Source organism: Sinocyclocheilus grahami, unplaced genomic scaffold (genome assembly GCF_001515645.1).
Source record: "Sinocyclocheilus grahami isolate Dianchi unplaced genomic scaffold, SAMN03320097.WGS_v1.1 scaffold94.1, whole genome shotgun sequence".
NCBI lineage: Eukaryota > Metazoa > Chordata > Actinopteri > Cypriniformes > Cyprinidae > Sinocyclocheilus > Sinocyclocheilus grahami.
Genome location: NW_015505273.1, coordinates 431,964 through 443,547, shown reverse-complemented (window position 1 = coordinate 443,547; position 11,584 = coordinate 431,964). Strand labels below are relative to the sequence as shown.

At 34.6% G+C, this 11,584-nt stretch overlaps 1 protein-coding gene across 3 annotated transcripts in view; it reads left to right on the top strand.

Moving 5' to 3' along the window:
- The first annotated feature begins 864 nt into the window (after positions 1–864).
- slc38a3b (solute carrier family 38 member 3b) overlaps positions 865–11,584 on the top strand; it is a 27,593-nt gene continuing 16,873 nt past the window's right edge. Inside the window, exons 1-5 of one of the 3 annotated variants that reach the window (XM_016275386.1) lie at positions 865–1,043; positions 9,335–9,482; positions 9,906–9,926; positions 10,036–10,117; positions 10,282–10,397. In XM_016275386.1, the coding sequence (XP_016130872.1) occupies positions 9,379–9,482; positions 9,906–9,926; positions 10,036–10,117; positions 10,282–10,397 (323 nt within the window). In that variant the 5' untranslated portion in view covers positions 865–1,043; positions 9,335–9,378. The remainder of the gene's footprint in view (positions 1,044–9,334; positions 9,483–9,905; positions 9,927–10,035; positions 10,118–10,281; positions 10,398–11,584) is intronic. The other 2 variants (XM_016275387.1, XM_016275388.1) reach the window with 2 other exon arrangements.

Genomic DNA, 11,584 nt, shown 5'->3' with positions numbered 1-11,584 from the left:
GAGATGCAGAGCGTGTGCAGAGCAGGGGACGCGAGGAACAATATTAAGAACCGCTGCTTTGGAACATTGATTTGGAAACTTGTGAATCCATTAGAATCGTTAGAAGACAGAATCGCGATTCATATATGAATAGATTTTTACGTGCACCTCTAGTTTTCTCTTCCTCTTCTCTAAAGCAGCGCAGCATGACCTCGCCCCCTTTGCTGCGTGTTCCCGAGGGCGGGGTTTATCTGGGTTTGTTACATCACGAACCCGGGAAATAACTTGTTGTAGTCCCTACCAGTCGTTTTTGTAGGCATTAAACTGCCAGAATTTTAAAAGACGATATCTCCGTTTGCATTGAACTTTCAGCTTCATAACTTTGCAGATATTGTTCATGCTCAAACAGCAACATTACACACTGACTAACATTAAAAAAGTGAAATCGCAATCAACCACCCCTCTAAGTTAATTTGAAATTATTTTTTATAAATTTGTATTTATTTACAATTTTTTATTTTTGTTAATTAAGGAATCCTCTTGTTTTAGAAATATTTTTTGTTTTATAATCTTAATTTTATTTGATTTAAATGAGAGTCCTCTAAGAATCTAATAAGGTTGCAATAATATCAAAGGAGCAAACCTTTGAAAAAAAATAAACATTAAAATAATCTTAAACGAAGGATTAATTATACTTTGCAATATACAATGTTCTTTTTGCAGTATAATTTTTTATATTTGAGTGTACGTACCCAGTTTTCCTTTATAGTGGTTTTTCTTCGCTTGGGAGAAGTGGGCGGGGTCACTGGAGGGGTCTTGTCGGCTGCCATTGGACGAGCCCCATAGAAGGCGGGACCTAAACAACCCCCACTACTCACCCATGCAGCCTTCACCAATTCATTTCTCAAAGCAGTGAGAGACGTGCTTTGTTTCTATTGTGATCAAACCACACGAGGAGAAGAACTACAGGAACATAAAGCAGCCGAACCACTGGAAACTTAAAGCAAGAACATCATTTCTCACTATAACCGTGAAGATCTTTGAATCCAGGAGCTCACTGACCGGTAAGTAATAAATGTTTATTGGCAAAGTGTGATCTATTTGTTTTTTTTAAAGTACTTTAAGAGATGCATAATTAATAAGATCAGAAAACGAAAATGAGTGAAATAAAATACTTGAGTTAAATTTAATTGATGGGGAAAATGGACTAGTTGTGAATATATCAGTTATTGTGGACGCAAAAATAACATTTTTGATTCCCTTTTTGATGGTCTTAGAGAGCTGGACCGTATTTTATATATGTAAAGTGTATCTATACCTTCTTTTATTTACTTTGTATATGTGTCAGTGACGTCACGTGCAATTTTTTGTCCAGATATGTTACTCAGAAATACATTTAAAAAAAGAAAAAAAAGAAGGTAAATGTTAGTTGTTTGGCAATAATATTCATTAATAATATTAATAATAATAATAGAAGCAGACAATTTTCTTTACTTTTTTTTTTTAATATTGAAATAATTTGGTGTATTTCTGTCTTCATTGTGGCACATTAAGGTGCATGCTGTTGTCCTCTGGGGGCATGAAGTGGCTAAACTGATCATTAGAAGATTAAAGAGGAAGATGTCTTCTAGCTGTGTTTAAGAGAGCATACTTGGGTTTTAGTTCAACTAATATATATATATATTCTTTATGCTTGTGGCAGTGCATTGAATATTGGCATGGCAGATGGCCTGTAAGCATGTCAGTTCTCTGGACCTTATGGTCAGCAGACAGGGAACGAGAGGACAGAGGTCATGGAGAAAGTGGGAAATCAGCAGAAGGTACTCTATAAAACTCGAAAAAAGAGTGATTTTGGATGTGTCCCAACATTAGTTTGCTGAGGAATTACACAAGCAGACTAAAACTCTGGCACAAAAGTCAGATTTTGATTTCACATCATGTTTGAATGGATGGGGCAATACAGTATGATGCACTTTGAATGTGAATGGACCGTAACGATCAATCAATAGTTTGCATAGCCAGTATCCAAAGACGTGTGACTGTTTGATGAGGCAAAGATCTGTTTCTCAGTTAACTTCATTGGGAAACCTTTACAATCAATGATGTGAGTACATCCCAGAATTTTCTAGAGACAAAGGCGTGACATCAGCTCAGCATGCCTGACCAATCCTATACCTTCCTCAAACTTTGTCCTGGATGCACCTCACGTCCAAGGCCAGAGATGAGCATATGATTTCGTAGGACGGTCAGCAGTCATGTCTGATTCAAGTGAGGTCTTGGAGTTCATTTAGATTGATATTATTCTCTGTAAGCTTGAGCTTGACTTTGCCATGTGTTTTTGAGTCACAAGACTAATCATGTGAACATTTTTGGTGTTTATTTTTATCATCATGCCATACTTGTGGTATAGTTCCCAACATATATCACAACCGTAGTCAGTTGCATTTGTAAGACATTCTAATTTCATAATGTGACATTTTTTCCAAATGAAACAAGATTTAGTGAGAAAAAAAACTACACACTTGCATGGAAATTTTGGAGGTTTTTGCAAATTGGTGGCTAATTTATGAATTAATTTTTTCGTATGACTGCTTACTCCCCACCAATGGTTACATTCATTTTTTTCAAAAAAATTGTATGTTTCCATATCAAACTCATTGTACAAATTCATACAAAATCACCAGCTTGTAAAATAATGTACATTTTCTCATCAAATTGGACTGGAAAAGAATTAATGTGAGATTTGATTTTATAATGATTAGGAATTCATTGGGTTGTGAAAAGTTCTGTAAATTGAATCATTCTATCGTCATTGGACAAAAATATGGTATTTTGTACATGCAACATGGATGAGTTTAACTCAAATCTATCTATAAAATGTTTGCACAAATCCACAATTATAATAGAATATATATAGCAATTAAATTTACAGAACCTTCATTCATTTAAATAAAACCATAGAAAAGCATAAACACACCTAAAGCACATCATTTCAAGTTAAAAATGTCTCTGAAACATTTTTTGCCTTTTGCCCTGCATTTTGCCTTCTGACGTCAGGTTCCCAATTCATAAATACAACCTTCCCAGTAGGACTAGACAGATAGACAGACAGACAGATAGATATGCAGACAGACAGACAGACAGACAGATAGATAGATAGATAGATTTTCTAGGTAAAATGAACCTCAATTGGCAGTCTAGAGCAATCATTGCACAGGGCAGGTCCTTCTGACCTCAATCGGGTCAAACATGGTATTTTGGAATAAATACCAAATACATGATACATATGGTATCATACAGTATCGTAGTAATACCACAACAGTATTCATTTGTAGGTGGTTCAGTTACTAAGTGCCCTGTATGGTGAACACCAGGACTAGCAGGACTTTGTTTGAAGAGTGCTGGTTGTGAAAGTGTTGGACCCCAGTTTACCCTCAGAAGCCTCTGGGGCTTTAATGTAAAACGGTGGGCAGGTGACCTTTTGACGCTCAAATTGACGCTTGAACTTCAGGCTTGCTCAAAGAGAAGAATGAATGTTTGCTATCTGCTGTTGTGGATGTGCTGCACTGCAAAGCTGCCATTTGCTTTAGATTGCTTTTTTATGATGTTTTGAAAGCAAGAGCTGTGACTATTGAGCTGTGTGAAGCATTCATCCTTGAGTGTTGAGTTACCTTAATTTACGTCCAATTTAAAGGTTTGTATGCCCTCATTTGGAAGTTGACGGAAGGAGGCATTTAGACTCAGGGTGTCAATTCTATGTGATTCACTGTTTGCCAAACATTTCAACCTACCTAATTAAAAGTGCAAGCATGCATTTAATTGACATTATCCCCACATCTTTCAAATTATTTCCTAAACTCATCACTAGGGCTGTGCGATATTGAAGAAAAATGCGATATGCGATAACTCATTAAATAATGCGATATTCGATATGCGATACGATAATGCTTAAAGTGCCACATGCTCAGATGAAACAGTTTTACTCAGCTGTTGCAGAGTCAGTTCTGTGAACTTCTATAACTATCTTGTGTCATATATATATATATATATATATATGGTTATTTGTATGTTTGTATGTACCAAGAGTTCAACAAATTCCTTGTGTTTGCGCACACTTAAGCAGTGAATAAAGCTCATTCAGATTCTGATTCTAATAAGGAAGCACCCCTACAACAACTTCTGAAAGTGAACGGTAGTGTTTTACTCGAGCATTACATAAAAATGTCATTTTAACATTAGTGTAATAATTTTAACACGAGTTTAGGAACTGAATAATAAAAAGGAGAAATAAAACACTGCTTAGTATTTACTCTTTGAATTCAATATGCACTGATTCTTATTTAAGCTACAAAAGTTATTTAGGTAAGAGCAGTGAGTGATTTTCTCTTTGTCTTTTGTTCATGGCCCCAAATATTGCAAGCTGTAGCGATATGCATATTGCGATATGTATATTTGCGATATTCCAATAATTTCGATATATTGCCCAGCCCTACTCATCACCGAGGTCAAATCAAATTTAATAATGTGATGTCACTGTCTGCAGATGTTAACAGCCACACTTGTTACCCCACCATGCACAACCAGTTAAGCATTTTAAGTTATCTTCCTCCTGCATGCACATACACTTAAGTTGACTGTCAATCATCTGTGGGAACCAGATGTGGGAGTTTTGTGGTCGGTCCAGGTCAGAGAATTTGAGACCGGATGAAATTATGTGAAATAATTTTCTTTGAAATATATATGCCTGTAAAATATATATATATCACAGCACTATTTTGTTAATCACACATTTGATTCTCAGTGTTGAAACAGATTATATAAATCTAATATATAAAATAATTTAAATATAAAATGTTATTAAATATAAAATTTGATATCTATCTAAAAATCTAAAATAGCATATATATATATATATATATATATATATATATATATATAAAATATATTTTAATATTGTAATCATGTAAATTATATATAATCTACAATTATGTTAGATTTTTAGATATATATATATATATATATATATATACACAGTGTATACTAAAATTTTTTATAAAATTAAAAAAATATCTAAATTTTATATATTGTGCATATATAGTATAAAAATATATATTAAGTATAATATGCATTTGTTATATATTTTATTATGTAGATTTTATTATAAAATAAAAGTAAAAACTGCTACTGGCATCAAGAGCTGAGATGTTTTGAAGCAACATGGAACAAACTGGCCAGGATAGGCTTCCACCTTATAAATAAAGATGCAGACCCATAACATTTGTCCTGGTGGTGTGGGAAACAGCCTTTGAGGAACAAATCCTAAAAAAGTCAGTATATAATTGAATCCATCTCTGCTTGACTCCAGCACCCTCATAAAATAGATTCAGAGAGACTTTACAAAAGTCATTGGTGACTATTATGCATGCCATATTTGACTCTAGTTTGAGGTGTTGGTCAGTGTGACGTCTGTGTTATTGTGAATGTCAATCAGGCAGCACATTGTTGAATGGTCATCAAGGACAGTGCATTGTGTGAAACAGCTGTGAGGGACGATAAGAATGAGGAGAGAGCGTGACAGGTCTTCTTAATACTGAGCTTTACACCTGAGTTATTGTATTTCGCTCATCTCAAAAGTTGTTAGTTGTACCTTTACCCTAAGATTCTGTCCACTTTGTAACTGCATGTTGCTAATTATTATTATAATGCGCTCTTACGTGCTCCTTTTTTTATGACTATCTATTGACCTTCCTATGTTTGCAAAAAGACTAGCTGACCTGTATTCCACCTCAAATTGCCTCAACGAGTTGCTAAATTTATCAGCTCAAATAGACGTCTCTAATGACCTTGGCCGCAACTGGTTTTCTTTAATGGTCAACTCGATATTTAGCAGTGTTAGGGCTGCCAAAAACATGTATCGCAGGCAGCCTCGGGACTCCATGCCTCACATATCACTGTCATGTGAAATTCAAGCTCCTGCCAGAATTCAAACCTAACCCACTCTGGACCCCAAAGAGGAGCTGCTGTTTGTAATGCCTGATCAAAAGTTTGTCACATTATCCTATTGATGCTGATTATTCAAATACAGGCATAATTGAATAATAAAAAAAAAGTATAAAATGTACATCATTATCATTATTTCACAATGAACCCTGACAGGGTGATCGGGCGTTTATTTGGAAGGGTTTATTTTGGGATAAGTCTGACTGTACTTTATTCCACTTTTATATGGGTTTTTAATTGAATGTAATATTTTTTGTTCTGTTTTGATTCTAAAATAATAAGAAACTTAAACAAGAAATTTGTGAGTTGGTAAGATTTGTTAATGTTTTTGAAAAGTCTCTTATGCTCACCAAAGCTGTATTTATTTGATGAAAAATACAGTAAAAATACAAAAACTGAAATATTATTACAATTTAAAATAATTGTTTTCTATTTGAATATATTTTAAAATATAATTTATTCCTGTGATGCAAAGCTGAATTTTCAGCATCATTACTCCAGTCTTCAGTGTCACATGATCCTTCAGAAATCATTCTAATATGCTGATCTGCTGCTCAATAAACATTTCTGATTATTATCAATGTTGAAAACAGTTGCGCTGCTTCATATTTATGTAAAGCCATATTTTTTTCAGGATTCTTTGATGAAAGTATGCTTAAACAGTATGTTTAAAGGGGTCATATGATGTTGCTAAAAAGAACATTATTTTGTGTATTTGATGTAATGAAATGTGTTTATGCGGTTTAAGGTTCAAAATACACATTCTTTTCCACATACTGTACATTATTGTTTCTCCTCTATGCCCCGCCTTTCTGAAACGTGTCGATTTTTACAAAGCTCATCGGTCTGAAAAGCGAGGTGTGCTCTGATTGGCCAGCTATCCAGTGCGTTGTGATTGGCCGAATACCTCAAGTGTGTGACGGAAATGTTACGCCTCTTACCATACTGTGATACCCTGTCCGGCCAGAGCGACGAGACAAAAACATTAAAACCCATTATAAACGAGGCATTTGTTGCATCCAGTGGGGACATAATTACTGATTATAATGACTTATACGGTCCTTTTACGCGTTGCATTGCATTGCGCCGCGTAAACATAAAACCCTGTCTGCATCACTGCTCAAAATTAGCGTTTGAATCATCAGTGGCAAATTCTTTAAATACAAAAGACGTACTTACAGTCTGTGAGTCAGAACAGCCGGCATTGTAGTCTACTCTACCAGGATCAGGAAACAGTTCTCCATAAAATGTGCTGCACACATCTGAATATCTGGGTTGAAGTGTTCTGGAACAGTGTTGTTAATACCATATTGGTCCGAATATAAGACGACCCCACTTTTTCCAGGTGTACCTTTTGGAAAATGGAAGTCCAAACAAAGTAGTTTCGCTTTCACAACGAAACACAGCGTCACACGGTGGCCTAGAGTGAGCAGAGGCCGGGGGCTAGAGTGAGGAACGGCGGGAGGGTTAGAGTGAGCAGTGGCGGGTGGGCTTGAGAACGGCGCGACAGGCGATTTCGACGAAGGAGCGTCCGGAAAGAACTTGTGACGACCCCGGGCTGGACTCCGCTTCGTCCACGGTGAAAGCCGATCCGTCGATCCACAGCGCAAAGTTGTAGTATTTCCTCAGCAACCAGCACGGATCAGCTCCAGGCATGACGAAGCAGATATCGTCCTCTTTTGGAAGGCCAAACAAAGTAGTTTCGCTTTAACAATGAAGCACACAGCGTCTTTACGACAAACAACAATACTACAGCGAGAATAAAAGTTATGCCTTCTTTCTTTGCGTGAACATTTTGGCGGCGTTATGCAAATCTTCCCACACAGTGACATAGACATGTGGGGGCGTGTTAGAACGAGCCGTTTTAGGTAGGCGTGGTTGACTCTTAACTTTTATAAAGAATATCTCTTTGGATTTGAGACTTTAGTCTCAGCACCAAGAGCTTGTAACGCTCCAAAGAGAAAAGAAAAATAGAAATCGCATCATATGACCCCTTTAAGATCCCATAAATCACCATTGTAGGATTTCTAATCAAGCACAGAATATTTTAAAAAGTTTCCATGTCATTCTGACTCATTATGTTGCTAGTTTTAAGTTTTAATAGTGCTGGAATTTAATCTCAAGTCGGCATCAGTCTCATTTGGAAATAGACTAAGACTTTCCTCAATTATCTGGCTGTAAACGAACACACTCGTACAGTTCTCCACGAGAGCTTCTGGCTTCCCTCGCAGACGGTTGTTGTTGTGAGCGGTCTGTGTTAAATATATCATGACAGCTGGGTGTCTCAATGGCCCTACTGTTTTACACATTCTCCTGCAGCTTCTAGAGTTCAATGGAATAAAAACCTCAATCATAAAATAAACAGTAACGTTGTTAATGTTATTGAGCCTCCATCTTTGCAGGGAATGTGTAGAGACTCTTCGCTGAAGAGCGAGAACATCTTCTGGCCTAAAATGACACCCTGGTGGGCCGTGCCTCATTGTTGTCATTGTAAACTGACGACTTAATAGCATGCATAAATGGAAATTAGGACTCGGGGGAAACTGGCGAAAGGCCAATCACTAAATCGCTGAATAATCCTGGTGAATTTTTAGTTGACATTTCTTTAGTTGAGCACACTGCCTTTTAGTATTATGTATTCACTCTTATAGTATTATAATTTTTTTATATTACCTTTATTTTTGTATTTTTTGGTTTCATTTAAATTTTTGTTTAGGTTTTTTGGAATTTTGTTGTGATCATCATTTTTATTAGTTCTCGTATTTTAAGATTTATATTTAGCTATATTTAGTATTTTTCATACTTCAACTTTTTTTTATTATTATTATTTCAGTTAGTTGCCAGGGCAACATTTCAAATTTTTAGGTTTTTCATCTAACATATATATTTAAAAAATTTTGTTTCTGCTTTATTTCAGTTACAAAAATGATTATTAATAGTTTGAGTAAGGGTTATTATAGTTAACTAAAAGTAAAACCATAAAAAACTATTTCATTACTTAAAATAAAATAAACTTTAACTGAAATAAAATGGAAAAGAAATGTAAACATTTAATTTAGTTTAATTTCATGCACTAAAATAACTAAAAAAAAAAAAAAATACAATATTAAAAAAATACTAATATAAATTACATACTAAAACTTTAACTACAAAATCTAAAAGTGAAAACTAGTTCAAAATATTAATAAAAACTGTAATAATATCTCCATGATACTAAAATAACACTGGTTTTAGTTTTAGTTCACAATAACAATGCTAGACATATGAAACAGATTTTTCGGTGTTTTTAATGCATGTAGTTAATATTCATATAGTTGAATAATTTTAAATTGTTTAAAATCTTTATCTTTTTCAGCAACTTGTTATCAGTTCACACGTGGGATATCAAATACTTCCACTATGGAACTGTCCAGATCAGAAATGAGTATCCTGCCCAATGGGAAAGGTCAGGACCTGGGAGAGGAAATGTGCGTGTCGATGAAGACTATGATGGAGGAAGAACAGTAAGCACTTTTGCATCACTTCAATTACTCAATTTTATCTGTAAAAACTTCATTGTCATGCACTGTAAGATAAGTTCCTTGCATGTGTGTCAGTCTACATAAAGGGAAGTGTTTGCTTTCTCATGTACCACCTGCATGGCGGACCAGGCCTCTTTAAACAGTGGTTCTTAACTGGTTTTTCATGATTTTTAGCATTGCGTCTTCCCTGCCTTCCGCCAGCCCATCAGAACAGACCTGTAACCCATTTGAACTTATATCAGTTTCACTGTGTCTCTGTGCTTCTGTACTGAGGTCTTTCTTTTGTATGCTCCTCAAATCACTTGTATCTTCTGGCATGGTGTGCCGACTTGTCTAAGTGCATGTTTACCCTTTTTCCACTCTTGCTCGATGATGGACCTTCTCACACTCTCTATCAACCCTCAGAAATGCTACCCATCACGGCAGGTATGTCAATACAGGAAACAAATGACTGCTAGATGCAGTTAGGGAAAATTACTTGATGCACCTTGCAAGATCATTGTCGATTAAATGTCGACTGTCGTCCTTCCAACAGGTTTGATGATCCTGACAGCACACTTGCTGAGAACATTGAGTTCCTACCCAACAGTGAGGGCAAGAAGCCACGTTTCACTGATGTAAGTATGTGCAACATTTGCCGTGAACTTTCAACCGAAAGCATATCACAGTTAGAAACGGAATGATTTTTCAGACTGAGAGATTTGACTGTGTTGATGTTCTATCGGTTAGCCGTTGTAGCAGTTCTGTTTTAGTTGCTCATCAATTTCATTTCCTCTCTTAGTTTGAGGGGAAGACCTCTTTTGGCATGTCAGTCTTCAATTTGGGCAATGCCATTATGGGCAGTGGGATTTTGGGATTGGCCTACGCTATGGCCAATACTGGCATACTGCTTTTCCTGTAAGTGAAATCCCTTCATTACCCTCTTAATGAAAGATTGGCTGGAAAAGTAATTGATTGTTGTATGTTCTGATGTGAAGCATCACTGAATCATCTCATAGTCATGCAAATGAACCTGTCACTTCCAGCCCTCAATGAATCAGCGTTTTCTCTTCATCTGAATGTCAAGCATTTGGCAGACCACTGGCTGTCTAATTGCCAGGGTAATTAAAGTATTGTTTTACATGTGTTATTTTTCCAGACATGCTCTTGAATAATTGAGTTTTCCCTTTTGGTGGCTGTTAATGTTGATGCGCTGATCCGCCCCGTTGCGTTCTGTTAAATGACACGTAACCCACCGTTTGACCTTTTCTAAAAACATCAGGCACGTGTTTCAGGGTTTTTTAAGGTACTGCAAGTTAAAAATGATGACAAACTCATAAAATAATGTATGCCATCATTATAAATTAATTAGTTGGTTAAATTAAGATTATTATGTTTTATCAGGCTGGTTTTTAAAGTGTTTTAAAGAAAGGGATAATGTACAGTTAGCTGGTATTTATTATTTATTATTTATTTTGCAATAATAAATACATTTGTGTGTATATATCATTTAAAATAAATATTTTGGAATTTTTATACATTTACATTAAATATATATACAAAACTATACCCATTTAATATATACATTTAAATACAATTAATATATACATTTAAAATAATATATATATATAAGTATTATTAAGTGGGTGTTTACTGAAGTATATATATTTAAGAAATGTTTTAGTTATTTTAATAATTATATTCATAATTAATGATTACATTTTACACTTAATAAATATAAAATAGATAAATAGTGTGTGTGTGTATATATATATATATATATATATATACAATAATATATTATGTCCAATAAACCCATGCTTTACTCTGCTAATTGATGTTAAATGTATTAGCTTTAATCATACCTCCTTTTGCTACATGTGTTTGAACTTTTATAGATTAATAATAATTTTTATAAATGTATTTATATTGAATATTTATATAAATATATATATATACAAAACTATATAGATTTAAAAACTTTAAAAAATTAATATATATAATTAATAAATGAGAATTTTATAAAATATATATATTTAATTAATGCATTGTAATTTATTTGTATAATTAGAGTTATAATGAATAATTACATTTACACACACACA